Source organism: Solanum dulcamara, chromosome 7 (genome assembly GCF_947179165.1).
Source record: "Solanum dulcamara chromosome 7, daSolDulc1.2, whole genome shotgun sequence".
Classification (NCBI taxonomy): Eukaryota; Viridiplantae; Streptophyta; class Magnoliopsida; order Solanales; family Solanaceae; genus Solanum; species Solanum dulcamara.
Genome location: NC_077243.1, coordinates 2148517 through 2168049, shown reverse-complemented (window position 1 = coordinate 2168049; position 19533 = coordinate 2148517). Strand labels below are relative to the sequence as shown.

General features: G+C 32.4%; 3 protein-coding genes across 3 annotated transcripts; all 3 read right to left on the bottom strand.

Moving 5' to 3' along the window:
- Nucleotides 1-46: 46 nt before the first annotated feature.
- LOC129895585 (nuclear pore complex protein NUP35) lies at nucleotides 47-4296 on the bottom strand. The gene is made up of 4 exons (XM_055971310.1): nucleotides 4139-4296; nucleotides 3298-3898; nucleotides 1872-1983; nucleotides 47-645 (listed from the first exon to the last, which is right to left on the bottom strand). Exons 2-4 carry the CDS (start codon nucleotides 3882-3884, stop codon nucleotides 337-339), a joined length of 1008 nt encoding a protein of 335 aa, XP_055827285.1. The 5' UTR covers nucleotides 3885-3898; nucleotides 4139-4296; the 3' UTR covers nucleotides 47-336.
- Nucleotides 4297-6440: 2144 nt separating this feature from the next.
- On the bottom strand, nucleotides 6441-7818 carry LOC129895482 (uncharacterized). Its single transcript, XM_055971206.1, has 3 exons — nucleotides 7648-7818; nucleotides 7504-7566; nucleotides 6441-6825 (listed from the first exon to the last, which is right to left on the bottom strand). The coding sequence occupies exons 1-3, from the start codon at nucleotides 7753-7755 to the stop codon at nucleotides 6622-6624; spliced, it is 375 nt and encodes a 124-aa protein (XP_055827181.1). The 5' UTR covers nucleotides 7756-7818; the 3' UTR covers nucleotides 6441-6621.
- An 8229-nt stretch (nucleotides 7819-16047) lies between these two features.
- On the bottom strand, nucleotides 16048-17748 carry LOC129894981 (GATA transcription factor 12-like). Its single transcript, XM_055970584.1, has 2 exons — nucleotides 17238-17748; nucleotides 16048-16936 (listed from the first exon to the last, which is right to left on the bottom strand). The coding sequence occupies exons 1-2, from the start codon at nucleotides 17550-17552 to the stop codon at nucleotides 16208-16210; spliced, it is 1044 nt and encodes a 347-aa protein (XP_055826559.1). The 5' UTR covers nucleotides 17553-17748; the 3' UTR covers nucleotides 16048-16207.
- Between the last annotated feature and the right edge of the window lie 1785 nt (nucleotides 17749-19533).

The window sequence follows — 19533 nt, the reverse complement described above, 5'->3', positions numbered from 1 at the left end:
AAACATCAGAATCTATTATTCATTTAACAAAATTGACAGAAAGATGCAAGGGAAAGGTAAATTTCTATATCTGTATTACAACCCCTCTTTTTTCCCAAATATAATAAGGACAAGTCTTGGCTCACATCGAATACAAATACACCATGAATAAACATTTGGAGGAGAAACAGAGAAGACAATGGAGGGGAAGGGGGAGGAAGGGAGTAAGAATCACAGACTCATGACTCAACAGCCGTTTAAAGTCGATATGCATTCCGGGGATGGATCAATTTTGATATTTGCCATCATTGAGAAGAAATAACAAAAAGTATGGGAACAACAAGAAGCATGTAAATATTAGACACCAAACATTAAGTCCACAATTTTAGACACAACAGATCTCGCTGGGGTGGCAACAGATCCAGAAGATTGCTTTGCACTGTTGCTGCCATTTTGGAGATAATAAGGTTGAGAAGAGGTTCTAAACGGAGTCGGATTATTGCTTTTACTGGACGAAGCATGTGGTAAAGGAATAAATCCCTGCTTGTTGAGCCTATCATTTAGTGCCTGACGTTGTGTTGGATCCACTGGTTTAACCCCAATCATAAGAACTCCATTTATCTGCATACCGTTTTTGTTAAGAGCTTTCTGAGCATCAGCATGATTCTGCACCATAAAAGTAGAGAAAATAAGCCACAGCTTTATGGTCCTGAAAAGCTTTTACCTTCCAAAAGTCTAGCATCATTGATAGCACAAAAAGATCGCACAGAGAAAAATAAACACAATGGGCAACTTAAAAAAAGAAGGGAAAAAACATATCCTGCAAAGAGAGTAGAAGAGTGGCATTGCAAGTGGCCACACTATTTATTGACTTCACAGCACAGTTAGAAATCAATCCAAAGACAAAGAAAGATGCTTGGTAAGGTAAGGTCATATCAGCAGTCCCAGCTACGGAGACCAACACAAGGATAACAGACTTATTTAAAGAGGTAAAACTAAGCTCATAGCCCTATTAGTTTCAAAAATACAGTTGAGTAAGCAAATCTGTAGTTGCAGAAGCGAAGTGTCAAAAGTAAAGAAGCCCTTATCTAATTCAAAGAAGTACATCATGCCAATTTAACATCACAAAAACTTGATTTTTTTTTTGGCATTGCTTAAGGAACACAAAGTTCCCCAGCCAAATGTGATGTCAATTTAATATCAGCACAGTTACCCCTGGTAAGGGACACGAGGGTTGCTTGGAACAGGTTCAGGATGAAGCAAGAACGTAAAGTCACAACACCTCTAAATTATTGTAGAGAGGTAATTTGATGAAAGATTTGTCATTATTTTCATTCATTCCAACAAAGACGTGATGGAATCCAGATCAACTATGTTGTGGAGAATACCTTAAACCTAATGCATCCAAACAATCTATAATTTGTATTTCAGAAACATTTTACAAACGAACAGACAGCAATTAGCAAGAAAATCATACATATATCAGAATGAAAAAACTACGATTCGCAGTATACATATAGAATCAAACAGAAAAAATAATAATAATAACATCAGTTTAAGGGGCGAAGACGGATAAGACAGTTGAAAAGCAAGGTAAAAGGAGAACAGGGAAGGTGGGTTAAAATACAGATTTAATTCTACAGGGGGTGAGGTTAGCAAAATGATGAAGAAGAAACGGAGACCACATTATCAAAAAAAATAAAAAATGGGGACTTTGCGCTGGTACATTTCAGTGGGCTGCAAGTAAGCACTTACTGACACTAGACATCGCACTACCCCACCACTAAACCAGAGCAATACAAATACTAAAGAGGCCTTTGAGACAGTATGAATATACAAGCATATACAACAGAATCTGAACATGATGACATGTTTACAGGTATATGACAAACCTGATAGAGAATGTGCATCCAGTTAGCATCTCTGGGACCTAGAATGTGTTTCAAAATGACGCCACATTTCTCAAATTCCCGTAAAACTGAATTGGTGTCAATAGGGGAAAACCTGCATGTAATTTAGGTAAATATAAAATGGAAGACATAATAAAAGAAATATGGCCAGAAAATGATATGAAATTATTAAAGAATTTAAGCGGTTAATTGTCATCATTTATGCACGATAAATGCCCAGCAAACTGTAAAAAGAGCAGAATTTAGGGTCCCTATAGAACATCTCAAAGAGAGTGAAAGGAACATGTAGATCATAAAAGTTGTGAGTGTCCACACATGTATTTTGCAAGCAATTAACTAAGCTTAGACAGCTAACAATCCTTGTCTCCTCCATTTCTTGAAAATACAGTGACGTATACTAAATGGAAAGTGAAAGCTAGAGGAGAAGAACTGGTTTTCCCCTTAAAAGATCTAATCCTTTGCTTCTATTTTCTGGGTAGATGTGAGGAGAAGAGGATTCTTCATAAGAAGGAAGTAAATGATCAATTGTAGCTACATCCTTGGAGCCTTGAGACATCCACTCTTCTCAATTTCACCGGGAAAAGGAATACCAATGAGGGCACTTTGCTCATTTCTATAATAACCTCGGTATATCAAGCGAGATGTGAAATAAAAGCAAGAATGTATCAATGTCCCTCTAACTTTTGAAGCGCGGATATCACATTAAAGGATGAAGAAACAAAGTTATTGCATAAAAATAAGTTTCATTTTATTCTCCTTGTTCTTTCACACCAATGTTTTTCTGTCTTGTATGGCCTATTTTGGATGGAGAGATATGGTCAGGTCTTCCAAATTCATATCATTTTCACTTGTTTGGATATACTACAGAAAAAATGGATCTGAAATAGAACCCCAAATCACATGCAATGTCAGCCTTTGCTTAGATTCATATCAAGTGAGTCAAAAACATTTGAGAGCCTGTATTCTAATTTCAAACCTTCAAATTTATAAATTTAGACCCCCTAAAATCTAATTTTTTCCATCCAATGGAACCTTAGATAATGACTTGGCTAACCCCAAAGGACATCCTCAAGACCCTGCCATAGAAAATGACACTGATACATCTGATTTTAGTAGAAAGTAATGACAACTCTAGTGAAGGAGGAAACAAAAAGTAAAGGAAAAGAAAAAAATAAACAGAAAAACATTATAACAATGGGTGGTTAGCAACATACTTTAAAACGCAACAACTTGAACTAGAAGTTAAATTAAAGAAGTTATCAGGCAAAATGAATATCGTGTGGTATCAAGGAGTCCTAGAGACACACTAAAGCATCATGACTATACTAGATACTATCCTAGTACTCCTACAAATATCAAGAACATAAGTGGAAGGACAGACAATAAAGTATGAAAGATGTAGACATACCCATAAACGGTAACCCATTCTTCCTCATTGAAGTTCCCCACAGGGATTGAGTTCTTCCTGACCTCTGGCCTTGCAACTTCCCTTGGTGGAGGTAAGGTTAGCAAGGCACCAGGATGAATGACGCCTTCTACTGGCGAACCTTTGCCCTTGTCATCCTGCTCAGCACTACCACTACCCTTCGTGGGGGACCACCATGTCAAACTTGGCAAGGGGCTTTGCTGACTCTGTTGCTGCTGCTTACCCATCAGTGCATATGAAGTGCTTGTCTCAGACTTAGACTTAGGTGTTGAAAATTCCCTTCCTGAATTTAGGACCGGCGTTCTAGGGTCCGACTTGACTTCTGGCGAAGTAATATAGTCAGGCATCCCTGATTCCGGAGAGACATCTGATCGATCTTCAAGGGTAAATACAGGCGGTGGTGGCAGATCTGAACTGGCAAAATTCTCACGCCATAAGGCAGAAACAGCTGCTGCCTGACCCGGGGTATTGAATTTCGACCCAGATTTCCGGGAAGAAATAGGTGTCGCTAAGTCCTGGAAGAACAATGATTGTCTTCCAGTTTTCGGAGTTCGCACTGCTGTACTCATTCTCCCTCTCAGCCCTTAAAAGATACAATCAAATTCTCAGAGATTGAAACATTAACTAACGAAGCTACAGGATATGCAGGTACGTAAATAACCTATTTGAGAAGGAAAAAAAAAACGAAATACATTCAGTTTGTGAAATGGAAGTAATATACAATTTTGTAAAACTCGCATTCAAATTATGTTTGGTTTTTCCTCGAGTTCGATTATTTAAACATAGCTCAAAATTTCCAATAGGTTGATTACGCAGAGAGTACCTGGATGTATTGGAAGACGAAGAACTGAGATTTGAAAATGGGGGATTTTAGGCTACAGAGCGCGAGACCGAAAAACCCTAGAATTTTATTATTCTGTGAATTCAAATAAAGGCGTTAGCTCGACGCCAGCGGTGGCTTTCAACAAAATGACTCCTTTTGTCCTTCCGTGGTTGAACGCCAGACCAAATTTTGCCCGAGCTTTTTGGTCTTTCTGTAATAACCAGTTGCCGTCAAACCGCATTATTACAGTAGCGTTGTATCAATATTTCACTATATAATGGTCAAATTTTATTCAAAATTGACTTTTTTATATTATATTTTACTTCTATATATATTATTCTATCTAAGATAACTATATCCAATGTAATTTTATAAATGAAATTTGAGAAGATAGTGTATAGGTAAAGATGTAATAAAAATCATGAAAAAGACGAGTTTCCTAAGAGTTCGAGACCTACTCCACAAGATTTATTCTACCGATAAGACTATAACAAAAACTTTACTATAGCGATTCACTCTTTATAAAAATAACTCTTCATAACAATTACACAAAATATTGTGTAATAATATATTTTTAAAAATAACTCTTCGTCACAATTACACAAAAATATCGTGTAATAATATATAAGAAATATACTACAAATAAAAATATTATAATATTTATGATAATCATCATTATTGTCATGCTTATAGTAATTTTATTTAAGAATTGCAGGATAATATGGTTCCTCGTTCCTCGATATAAAAAAGTTTAGAAGGCAAAAATGATAAGAGTATCAGAGAGATGACTTCTATTGAACTCTTCTTTTACATGAAGTTCACCCGTTTGACCGAAGATGAAGGGGAAGAAAGGGATGCTAGGAACAGAGTAACTAGAGGGGACATCTTGACTCCCTATTGAAAGATTGAATCAAAACGGAGTAAAGACTAATAGTGTTTGTCTTTCTTACATCGTTTTTCTTTCTATTTTTGATTAAATTAATTAACAAATTAAATACATTACTTCCATCTTGACTCCCTATTGAAAGATTGAATCAAAACGGAGTAAAGACTAATAGTGTTTGTCTTTCTTACATTGTTTTTCTTTCTATTTTTCATTAAATTAATTAACAAATTAAATACATTACTTCTTTTTGATACATAAAATCACTAAATTATTTTTTTTAGCATATTTTTTGTTAATTATAATAGTTAAATAAAAATTAAATTTTGTTACCATAACGAGATTTAGCTATACAAGAATTTTTAATTTTTAATATGTGTGTCCCCCATTTCTCCTAAATTAAGTTTCAAAAATATAGAATTTCTCAAGTGATTGTCTCAATTGTCATACTTCAACCATCAATAAAGAAGAAAACTCTTTTCAATTTATTTCTGCCCACCCAAAAGAGATTATTATTGCCTTTTTGTTTGCAAAATGATAATTTAGTTGCCCCTGGGAGTGGTTAGGAAAACTGAAATTCCTCTATCATTAACTTGAGTCTTGATTCATGAATTAAAATTAAAAAACTCTTTGATTGAGAATATTTATCCTATAAATATATTTTTTATGCCGAATATTTATATCCAATTAAACAATTTAACTTTAAAAAACAAAATTTAAAATGAGGAAATATGTTTTATAAAATACACTATTATCTTGCATTTGTAAATTTGGTTTAAACATTGATGCTAAATAAGTTGTTAATGGTACTTCTTCCTTTACAATCCAAAAGAGTGAATAAAGCAAAAAATAATAATTAATAATACTCTTGAGATGAGAAATAATTACACATTTATACATATTATTAGTTGAATGTATTATTTTTCCCAAAGATATGAGACTTTTAAGATCACTTTGGTAAATGGTTGAATAAAGCAACTGACAGGGGAATCACTTTGGCCTTAAATAAACTTTAGTCAATCACAAAATTCACTTTCATTAATAATATCAATTATATAAGGTTCCCTAATCCACCAGCATTTTCTCTTAGTCGAAAAAAAAAATGCTTTATACTGAAAAATGTCCACTAAAATTTTCCTGGAATTGAAAAGTTGGCAAATGAACAACTACAGGCTACATTCTCAAAATAAATAAATAAAAAAAAAAAATCTACTGGCTACTGCAACTGAGGATTGGAATATAAATTTTATCTAATAATCATCTTTTACATTGTCAGTAATCAAAATATTAATATGAACACTTGAATGCCCATGAATCATATAACGCTACACTATCACCGTGTTATGCTACAGTGAGATGAATAGATTTCACTATCCTTGGCCAAAATTGTCGGGTTCGATCCCTGAAATGAAAAACACCTGATAGAAAACACTTTCATTTCTATGAAACTTACATTGTTACATGATGTGAATCTGAATTAGTCAGGCTCAAAACGAAAAGGAAAAACAAAAAGATAAAATAAAATAAACAAGAAGAAGATGATGCAGTAAAATTAAAATATTGCATCTGTTTATTTGGAGATGATGGATGAAGTTACAAATCAAAAGGGAGCTGAAAGTGGTTCCTTGAGCTTAGATTGATCAGGCGAGTCGTCAATTACCGCCGATGGACAGGCGCATTGACAGGATGCCTCGATCGCCACGTTTGTTTTCACTACTTCCCCAATGCAACTTTCTTGTTCTACTGCTTCTGCTTCCTCAATTAGCACTAGGGCTTCCTTTATTTGAACAACTGCCTTTCCTCCCTATATTTTGTAAATGGTACCATTTACATTTTTCAGATGCGATCCCACATACAAAGAAAGATAAAATCACGTATTAAAATTAGCATTTAGATGTATAACTTTAACACATCTTTTTAATTACTACTTTATACATATATAAATTTAGTTGAGTCGATGGTTTTGTTATATTGTCCGATAACGAATGGATCGGCATCTCCTTATGCATGTACTTCTGCTCATGAGCTAGATTCTAAATTTGAGTTAGGTTTCAGGTTTATTTACCGATGTATAAGAGTTAGACCGTTGACTATTTTTGGCTCACTCAATATTGAGCATGGTGAAAATTTAAAATTTATGGATTCTAAATTAAATAATATCTACATATTTAATGAATTTTTTAGGGCAAATACACACTTTGATCTTAAGTTATTGAGTTTAGTCGAACACATGACCTCTACACTAGCTCTACCCTTATCAACCGGTCTAGCATGGGGCTTTGGTTGTGTAAATACTAAATGCTATTGAGTTTCAAATCTCAGAAGTGAAATTCCAGGACATTATCATAGAGCTTTGCTTGATTTTGAAATTACATAACCATAGGCTAAAAAGTGGCCAGTAATTGTTATTTCTACTAGTTTAAGGATAAATTTTCACATGCCTAAATTAGTGAAGTATATAAATGTGATCATGGTGGCAGACCTCTAGAAATAGATTTGATGCTTCGTCCGATTGTGTATTTTGTATTATGTCAACAGCAACTTCCTGCATCAATCATTTCATTGTCATAAAATAAATAATAGTAAAATAAATAAATAAAAGTAGAGACTAAGGCAGAAGCATTACTCGAGCAAGGTTGAGTCGACCTTGGCTTAATGTCTTAGGCTCCATCTCAATGGAACAGCAAAAGTTAGCCATGAGAAGAATAAATGGAGAAACACTCGACAACGGCATGCAAAAGTAATACTAGTAATAGGCCACTGCCCATCACAAAATAATTACTATAATTAAGATGAACATGTATGTTGTTGTGACTCTTAAATAGTACTATTATATGCTATAATGCTTAGGGAGTCACGGAGTCTTTTTGTTGGTGGGGAATTGAGCCAAAAAAGTCTTGTAATGCATTTACATCTCGTGAGGATGAACTGGATATTGAAAATGAGATGATGGACTTGTTTGAAGTAGAAGTTGAAGAACAAGGCATTCACGAGTTCAATGTCCTCTCCCTTTAATTGGTTGGTTGAGGAGTAAATATATTGGGCAAATTAAAATGAATTAACCCCCCCCCCCCCATATATATATATATATATATATATGTAAGCACATAAATATTCGAAAGGATATCTTCTTTTCGTGGATTATGTTAGTAATTGACAAATTAGGCTTTATGACCTATTTATCGACTATGACAAGCAAGTTGAATTTTATATGACCCGTTAAATTATTGTATCACTGATATAGTGTAATCGGACTAATTAAATGCAAGTCTAATCCATAATTAAGTATTTGAACTTCGACACAATGTGTTGGAGTTTTTCATATTTTAACTAGGTGTGTTTTGGTCTAAATTTGATTTTCACATTAAATGTGATTATTTTTCAATTACATTTCAAATTAGGTTAAAGTTTGAATACCGATCTTACAAGTGGCTATTCCACTCAATTTTCTCCTAATTTGGGGATGTCACGGTTTCTCCTTAATCAAGTTTAATGGGCTACAGGGAATATTGGGCCTCTTACATAAGGGGGATGGTTGGTCTGGGCTCATATTCATTGACGGGTAAATTTAGGCCCAATTGGATAGTGGCTTAATTGAATTATAAGAAAAACTTATCAAAATAATACAAAAATATATTTTTTTAAGTAGGCTAGATATGGATACATCTACTTATTTTATTAATGACCGTGGTATTTGGACAACATGTACCAAGTAACTCTGTAACGTCATGTCTCTAAACCACTTTATTAATAACTAGGTCACACCCTTGAGTGCAGTGGCGAAGCTAGAATTCTCGTCAAATACTTTTAGGACAAGGGTGAGTAATTTTTTTAATTAAAAAAAATAAAAAATTAGTAATTATTTTTTAATTTAAAAGGACAAATTCAAACACTTTAAATGAGCCCTTGGCTTGTTTTGATGAGTAAAAAGAAAACTTTCAGTAAAGTGTAAGAACTTGGGCTCGAACCCACGAACTAGGCTATCTCTCCATAATGTGTTGAGGGTGTTCAACAATTGGTATACATCCAAAATCATCTATCTTTAATTTATATATTCAGGAAAAAAAATCCGATGAAGAATGTTCATATGACCATCCTTGGATGGTTGTAGCTCCGCCCCTGCTTGAGTGCGGATACATCCACTTATTATCCACCTTACTTAAAAGCAAACAATTCAGTTCGACTATACCTGTTAAGTTTTTACCTTCTTTTATCAATAGGAGGTGTGGTGCTCTTGGACCAGCCCTTTATGCAACTGTATTTTTGGTTGGTTACATTTATAACGACAATATGACACACGAAGCACTGTGTAAATAGAAGAAAAAATATTAACCTAGTTTAATTTGATTACGACATTAACTAAGCAAACTTATATACTGGATTGAATTATAGCAATTATAATTAAGTTTACATTAACGGGACCACTTTTACTTAATCACCCATTAATAATAGTTATATCAACTCTCTAATCCCTGTAGTCTTTTCTGCACATGCAAGCAATGTCCAGAAGCATGTGCCCTATCTTTTTCTTCTTTTTTTAGCTGTAAAATTGGATTTTTCACCTAATTTCTTTGGCTTGTTACATTTGGTAAGCCTGAAATTTATTCAACTAATCTTCAACTTAGAGAACCTAATCACTGATCTTAGCTTATTAATTACTAATTTGATATGTCCATACACGTGATGGTAGTGTGACAGACTAGATCAGTCTATAATCCCAGTTTAGGTAAGTATTTTTTCTTCTAATTAATTTCAAATACCTGCTATTTGGAAGTTAGTCAAAATGATATATTAAGCTTGCAAGAAAAACTAATAAATTAGGATCACTAGATAAAATTGCATGTACATATATAATTATGGCCCAAATAACATTCATTCTTAGCTACTTATGGCCGAAAACAAAAATCTAAATGATAAAAATTCTTTATGGCCAAAATGAAAATTTTACTGGCGTTCAATGTACACACGTTTGTCACTCAATCATATATGTTCCGACTTTAATTTAAGTTTTTAATTACCAAGACATAAAAATTATATTTGGTGCCGATAAGTATCTGGAAAGCTCTTTATAACCCTTTAACTCAAATGAATTGCTTCTTACTTAAGTCTTTGCATATGCAAATGAAATTCTTGAACCTATGTCCTATATATATATATGTCATTTTTAGTTAATTGAATATGGTTATTATAGTGTGTAAACAATGAACTACTACATGATTAGTTCTGCTGATTTTAATGGTGCATGGCATTTCCACTTTTCTTCTCATTAATTTGGAGTGTTTCGATATATCAAGCATAGGCAAATGCAATTTATATAAATTGATCAACCGATTCAATTAAACTTAATATTTTTTACACGAAATGTATATGTTTAATTATAACTATATTTAATGCTATTTTTTGTTTAAGTTCTGAACTCATAATTATATATAAAAGTGTTAAGAGTGCAGAAATTTTAGTAAGTTCCTTCAGCGAGTGTCTTGTCCAATTAATTAAGATTTTTTGGTAGAATATTTTAAGAGTAATTGATTCTGTATTTGATTTTATAAACATAAGCTAGTCTACGGACTTGATGTTATAATAATGTGTAATTAAACAAGTCATGTGACTCCCATCTTTCTTAATTATTTCGCCCATCTTCTTATATGTATAACCTCTTGCGAACAACAATAATAACATATTTAGTGCAATTCACAATTAAGATTTGTGGTGTTTTTTTTCCTTTGATAAATCCTTCATATGGACATGTTTAATTTGATCATTATGGTTTATTCACTGTTCCTTTTTGAATTGGTTAGACTGGTTGGAGCAATATCATCATATCACTCATTACGTGAAAGAAGATTTCTCACCAAACTTTAGCAATGAGAAAAGCAATTTAGCACTGGCAATTATACATTTATATATCAGCTTTTAATTATTTGGCATAAACACAGCTGATAGTTTACCACTAATTCACCTTATTAATGATGTGGTCTAGCTATTAAGTTTCCACCAAATTCATGATTTTGATTTGACGCCTTCTTGCTCTCTCATCCTTTTTCCCCACTACTTTTCTTGTTTTAAAAAAAATATGCGACTAATTGTATTATTATGTCACAATTTATTTTATTTTCAAGATTATAAATTTTAATTTTTATATGGTTTACTTATGGATGTATTTTGGGCGACTTGATACCATGAATTGTGATCTAAAACACATACAACTAAATTCCTGAATTCTGACTTAATTAATATTACAAAAATAAATAAAAATTGTACATTATCATATAACTAAAAATAATTTCATACGAAAACTTACCAAAAATATATGGAAGGTTTTATATATGGAAGAAATTAATTAATTAATAATATTTGTGATATGTAATATCGTAAAGAGTCAATGTCACAAAAGAGGTATATAGGGAGACAAGAATAATTGAAACGTATTACCAAATAACATGGAAAGATCCCTAGAGACGACATGAACACCTTTGGATATATTATCCACACACTACATTTCACTTATTTCCATGTGCTTCATCTTTCCTCACCACATGCATGTCTACTCCCCTAAGAAAATATAATTTCTATCTTATATATGCAGACAGTTTAAAGAATATTATTTTACGTGCATTTTCAAATATGTTATAGCAAATAATGTGTTTTATTTTTTTAGGTCACTATGCAATCCTATTTTTTGTAAATAATCATACCTTATATGAAAAGAATTTAAACTATTAGCATATACTCTAGAAGTTTTTTTTTCCAATAATAAATATATATACGAGTTACATTCACATGAGTGTATCCCTGACCATACAGTATTTTTGTTGGACGTTTGTGTGTGTACATACATTGTACCTTCAAGTACTATTTATTTGTGTGGGTTCATATTAGTTAAACACCCATGCAGGAACAGTTGGCTCCCATACTTGTCTCTTTCATTTCAATTTTCTTGTTTCTTCACATTCTAGTAGCTAGTATATATATATATAGTACGTTTGGATGAGCTTTAAGTTGGTCAAAATTAACTTAAAACCCCTTTTTTAGCTTTTGGACTTGTTTGCCTAACGCTAACTTTAAGCCATAAAGTTCTTAAAATCAATCAAAAATGAAAAGTTAGGATTTCTAACTTTTTTTTTCTAAGTGATTAAAGCCATTTTGTTTGACCATGAAAATTACTTTTATATACCATATATTTTAACTAAATTTCCAAACTACCCTTTTTATTCTTTTAACCCTTAAATTCAAACACTTATTTTCAACATAAGCACTTTTATTCAAACACTCAACTGCTTATTTTTAAAAATAACTTTCAGCACTTCAAAGTTCTAAAAGCACTTCATACATTAAAATTACTTTTTTTAAGCTCATCCAAACGGGTTCATACACACATGAGGAAGCGGGGGGGGGGGGGGGGCTATAGTTTTCTTTTATTTAAAGCACCGTACCAATACATAATAAATGGAATTATAGGGGAAGATATATAAGAGAATTATATACTAAATTATCATATTTGGGTCGATGTCCATTTCATTTACTAAACACGATTTATGGACCTTATTATACAAAACACCTTTAAACATAAGAGAATTCCAAGGAGAAATACTTATGTATAAAAAAAAAAAAGGCAGTCCGATGCATACGTTCTGTAAAATTAGTCAATATGCACGTAAGCACGAGATAGTCCCAATAAATTTATATGTTATAAAAAAGAAAAGAATGACAATTTTTGTTATCGTTTTAACGAGTCAAATCAAAGAAGAATTGCACTGCCTTGTACATGCATGCATCTCCTAACCTTCAACTCTGCTTTTTGGAGAGTATCATGTATAACACCTCCTCTATTTCAATTTATAGGTACATTATCTTTTTAGAAATGAAAATTTCCATGAAAAATATTGCCACAGTTATTTAAAAATATTAATTCAACTTTAAGATTCTTATTTACCCGTAATTGGATAATCTATAGTCTGTAAGACTTGTTTTAAATCATTAATTCTTAAAACTTCTATTTCTTTTTTTTGAAAACTTTGTTATATTCAGTCAAACTATACTACATAAATCGTCAGGGAAATCATACATAGACGGACCTGAACCCCCTTCATCAAAATTTTATATTGCATATATAAGTTCAAAGTTATATATATTTTAAATATTCTCAATAAATTTTTTTGATTATATAACTTAATATAGTTGGACTTACCTTGGAGCAAATAATAGAGAGATTGGGTAAAGATAACGTAGTGGCCCCCTTCAGAAGTGCAAATGTCTAGGATCGAGTAGACAATTATATAGGGGCCAAATATTAGTGTATAATTATTTTTTATCTAATATATAGATATATATAGCTCGTCCTTTGACCTAGGTTATCCCCACTACATATTCAATTTTCTCTTTTACTTATCAATTTTTGACTTGACATATTTATTAATAAATCAATTATTGATATGGTAAATTTACCATTTTATCTTTATTTATCACTAAAGCAATAATTCAAATTCCAAAATATTTTAATACCAAAGATATTAACTCTCTCAATGAATTGAGGGTATAATAGGTGTTAGTTTTAGCATATTAATATCAATATTGAGTGATATTAATTTGTATAAGTGGCATATGTTATAATTCTCTCTTTAGTGCATAAAAATGCATTTCATTATCATCTTTAGTTAGTGCAGGATTAATCATTCCATTATGTATTTTAACCTAATTATCACTAATAAGTTGTGCACTAAATCATAATGGTGATAATGATGGCATTCCATTATTTTTTCATCTTTGAATGATTTCCTCTCCTATAAATAGAGAGGTCTTCTTTGTTTCAAAATGGAAGAAAACATTGAGTGCATTAAGTTTGTCAAAAAAAAAGAGTTCTTATTGTTTGAAGGGAGGTGTTTTTTTTTTGTGGAGCTTTAAATTCAACTCTTGTCCAGAGTTTGTTGAGTTACATTTTGTGATAAGGTTGTTGTAGGGACAAGTAAAGAGGATTATTGCTGGACCGATGAAAAGATTTGCTGCAGTGGACTTGAATCTCCTTAAAGAAAGCGAGATATCCGCGCCTCAGCCAAGAAGTGAAATTTATTTTCTTCATTAATTTTTTTTAATTGTAATTTGTAATTTTGTAATTTTACCAACAATAGGTAAAAAAAAGATTGTACTTTTCTTGATTTGTCAAATTTGATAAGTAAAAAGAAAAATCAAATTATGAAATTTTTGACAAGTAAAAGAGAACAGAGAGTATTTAACATAGTACTATACCACTAATTTTATATAATTACTAATCAATTTATTATTCTCTTGAAAATTTTGCTACTGGTTATTAATCAAAACCGCTCCTCGTTCTTTTCCTACATTGATTCTCAACGCAATTCCATGCAGCTACTTCGTATCCTGCACGATATTCTTCTTCATTTTTATTTTTTTATCCCCATACTTAATTTCATAGGCCTAAATATATAGTCACTGAAATCTATGCTATATTTTCTTTATTCATTTCATTTAGAATTTGAGAAAGTATGGGTCATCAATTAATACATAGAATCGACTAAATTAAACAACGGCATTTTTTTAATAATAAAATCGACTAAATTGACGGGGAGATCTTTTTATATAATTTGAACAGCCATTGGATCGCCTTAATCTGCATTAGTTAGCTAGTAGTTAAGTTAGGCTATGATCATTTATTTAATTATCATTGAATTAGAGTTAGGTTCGTCACAGTTCATTGTTTACTCAATTTTGGGAGTCCATCTTATATTATTCAAGCTACATATGTTTAGTCCTGAACATGAGAGTGTTAGAGTTCTACATCAATTTTTTAATTATATGTGTTGAGATCTTTTGTATAGTCGTGGACAATTTTTATTTCATAAGCTAGCTTTTAAAAATAAATTAATTCCGCCCAAAGCCATTTCTTCGTCAAAAGTGGAATATTCATGAGATTAGACTTTCGACCTTTTTCTTTTTCTTTCTTGTATTTTTTTTTTAAAAAAAAATTATAACCTCTTAGTACACCTATTATACTCATTTTCTAGCAAGCTATCTATGTAGAAGTCGGTGAAATATATATATAGTCTTAGAATTTAGATTGCACTACCCAATGAAAAGATACAATACCAAACTTCTATTTTTGTTTTTACTATTTTCGAAAAATAAAGAAGAAGTGGTGTTATAGCTTTTGAAAATAATAGTAATGGAAGTTGAGACAGGAAATTTATTAGTTGAGCCCGTGAGCCCTCCATGTGCAAATTTCTCACCTTTCAAGTTTTCAAGTTATGGCACAATGGCCCATGCCTCATTGACAAATGCACAATTTGCTTGCATCGATCATCCCCCCTCACCCACTTTCCAGCTTATTATTTACAGATACTATTTTTTTTTTTAATCTCTTTACTTCATTTGTCAACAAACGAATAAAATCTAATTCCTTAACCCTTGTCAAACCAATATGTAAAGAAAAATAAGTAAATGTATTCTTTCGCCATCTAGTTTATCAATATTGTTGAAGTATACATTATTTATATACTACGATTTGCATATGTTATATACTTTGTACATATTCAAGAATGGCAATTGAAACCTTTTTAGTGCAAAATTACATAGTATATTTTACGTTTCTTAATAAAATTTTATCTTTGTCATTACCGGCAACTCTCTTGCTTTTTAGGTAGATTACTAATTTGTACTTTTTATATAGACTCTAACTAGTTCACCAACCAAACAATTCCTTAATAGAATGGTATAAAATATAAATGTCGAAAAGATGATGTTGAATCATGCATAAGACTTAAATCATATTTGTAGTTATCTTTCCTCTGACTTAAAGTATACTATACACTTATTTTTATGTTGTTGATATATTGATATAGTCCTGAAATGATTACCAAATACAAACGAAACGAAACAAGATATAATAACGTAAAAATATTTGACAAAACAAGTCTTAAAATGAATCTAATAAATTAATACTAAAATTATGAGAAACGTTACAAAATTCTAATTTCTATTTCGCATTTAATCTTTTTTTCCCCTTTTGGGGCTCCTGGGATTGATAGGAACCTTTTTTTTTCCTCCTCTCTCTTCATATCCTGAACATTTTTTAATTTCTAAAACTAGATGGAATTAGGAAAATGGGATGTTAATTCAAACTTTTAAAACGAGAAAAGTGCAAAGTAGTTATCCCCTACACTAGCTGACTGACACTAGATGAGATGCCTGAAATTTGGACCACAATTTTGGTGATGATGAAGCAAGAATTCATCACCACCGTTTGATACACCGAAAATTGAGGATTGATTAAGCAACTGATGCTGGTGATGTGCTTGGTGTCTCTGGAGATCCTTTTGCCTCCGGAGCTCCAGAACTTTCCGATGGGAATTCGAGTGCCTCGCCGAGATAAACGTTGGACTCGACGCCGGACGATATTCCGGCACAAGCCTACCGGACTTGTACCTAACTCCACATGCATTACACAGAGTCTTTGGACCCAAAGGACCTGTGCGCCACTGCGGTGTCTTATCAGAAGCACAGTGCAGGCATTTCCGTCCCGGCGTTTCCATGCTCTCTCGCTTCTTCGATGGAGCTTTGCTGGCTTTGGCCATGGCGAGAGTAGTGTTAGTAGCAGAGACGTTGGTACTCTCCGATGATGACGTGGCAGGGGATAAGAGCAACTGGAGGCGTGAGGACCAGTCGCAGGGAGCGGCGCGTGAGCGCTTGCTGCGAGCTTTTCCAGGTACAGAGGTGTCAGCAGGAAAGGCAGGTGGCGAGTTAGTTCCGTTTGAAATTGTGGTGGCGGAGGAGGAACTGTCGGTGGTGATGGTGGAGGAATTAATCTTTGCTACAGGAATGAATTGAAGATTTTGAACGTCGTCACTTGAGAATGATTCCTCCACAAAGTTTGAGAGCCATTCAAGCTCAGCCAAGTCATCGAACTGTTACAAACATACAAATAAAAATTCTCAGTTAAATTCACTGAATTTTCAGAATATCAACCAAAAATCAAACTAAAGTACTATATGAATTTGGAATCTATATAAACGGTGCATGAATTATTTGCATTTAACACGGGATAATTTATTGAAATCATTACGCTACAGAACAAATTCTCACACATTATTATGGTCAATCCAAGAGGAAGAACCAAAATAATTACCACCAAATAATAATTTGATACCGAAATTGGCGGAAAAATTAAACGAAACAATCTTCTCGAGTGATACGCAGAGTAATTACCGGAACGCAGAGTTCGCTGTTAGGAAACGGAGCATCGGTGAAGCTGCGGCAGCTCAGGTTGCCGTTGAATTGGCCATCTCCACCAGAAACAGAGGAATTACAGCTGTCAACGACGGTAACGGTGGAAGAATCAGCAGAATTTCCCGTAATACTGTTGAAAAATGCGTCGGCCATCACTTCATCTTCCTTAGGGATAACCAAAAGATCATCCACAGAAAAATTATTTCCGTTATTATTATTATTGTTGTTATTCGGATTTTGTTCGTCTCCGGCATGTGAGAAAAAGCCGCTGACGAAGAAATCCGATGCTTCCATTGTTAGAAAAAAAAAAAGAGAGAGAAAGAAGAAGTTGTGTGTAGTGTAAGAATTGGGAGAGAGTAAAACGCTTAAGGAGAAGCAAAGTAACGGTACGTTTGAGACTTATTCTTTATAGGGAGAATCGGAAGCTGAGAAAAAGGAAGAGAGAATGAAGGAATTGAGTGTGAAGAGGACAGACAAGTGCTCCAGAGCTAAAAGTAAGGGGTCCGGGTCAGTGGGCTTTTCATAAGTGTAATGAAGGTCTTTTTCGTAAATTACACATTCTTCTTATTATTTTTTTAAGCATATTTTATTACCTCTCCCTTTTTTATAGCACAATTTAAATAATAAAAATTACAGTCACTTGCTACTTCTGTAAAGTTGTTTCATTTTCCCTTGACATGCTTGTATTTTAAGTACTATTACTACTTTTCTTTATAGTGCAAAAATAAAATAAAATGAATTCTTAAGCAAATTTGAAAGCTTACCAGTTACCACTAAATGTTTTGATAATGATTTCAAATTTTACTTTTATCTTTGTGGTAAGTAAAGGATTACTTTAGAATTTTAGAGTTTGAAACTTTGTTTTATAAGGTCAAAAGTTGAATACTAAAGGTTCTAAAATTGGATGTCGTGGCAGTCATATGCTGTGCAAATAATTTAAATGCAGAATCTGTATGGATTTATCTTTTTTGTCCGTACAATTAATGTTAATTAGTACTTACTGTAATTAATTAACAAATTAAAATGGAAATTAATGAAGTGGATTAAGAAAGATAATGAAATAGTTAAAATGATACAACCCCTTTACCCTTAAGAATCGATCCAGCAGGTTTTGTCGCCGTGAAGCTACCATTAGAGTCCAAGTTTACAGCCGGATTCCTCTGTTTTTTTTCTTTTTCTATGTATTATTATTATTACATGTATTAACTTTGCCTTAATCCATCGGGAATTGCGCTTTGTCCCCTGTTTTATTTTTAAAAATAAAGTTTTAGCTGTTTCCTGGGTACTACTATTTTTTAACTCTATTATTAGTACTTTGTTTACCTTCTTAACTCTCATGTTAATATATTCCTTAACCCACGTTTAAGCACGAACATTACAGCTCAATCTGGTTCAAATTGCTCAGTCATGATGAATTCACGTTTCAATATTGGAAGTTTCATTTTGTATCTTTCATTTACAGTTTGGATAAAGACTCCCAATTTATTGTTTAATTCGCCATTTTTTCATAAATATTCAGCTCTGTTCGATTACTCAACTATCTAACAGCACAAACAAATTACGACTTCATTGACAATTTAGAAAAACTCATAAACATTAAATTCTAAAAGTAGTGAAATTCTCAACAGATGTATCAGTGACTTAGCGCAATTTCTGTAGCATAATCTTTTGCTTTTCTTTTTCTTCTTTATTTTTTGATCTTTTGGATGGGTGATGGAGTTTTGTAATAAGAATTATTACAGGGCGGGATAATATTACAAATCCCAAGGTGAAAACTCAGTTAAAAACAGATAAAGTTAGTTTACATTAACAACCAATCATTCGCCCACCTTTTCTCCCAGCTTTCCTCTTTTACTTTTTTTGTCTTTTATTTTTCTTTTAACAGTATCCTCTTCTTCTACTATACCGCTACTCTCGGAGGAATCTTGAGAATTAGTTACCAGTTCCATTCAATTTAGTAGCATTTAGTTTCAATTTTCTATTTATTTTTACATATAAAAAAATATAAATTAGTAATTTAAAATTTAATAACTTTCAAAAAAATTTAAAATATCAAATTTTGATATAGTTATTAATTGAATCTAAAGTATTTCTTTCATCTCAATTTATGTTATAGAATTTTACTGAATACAAAATTTAATAAATATAAAAAGACTTCGCAATATTTCAAAATTAATACATTAATTGATGAAATAGAACTTAAGATGTGTAATTTTTTAGCTGAACTGACAAAAAAATAAATAAATATGTCGGGACAAAGTGTAAGTTAAGATGT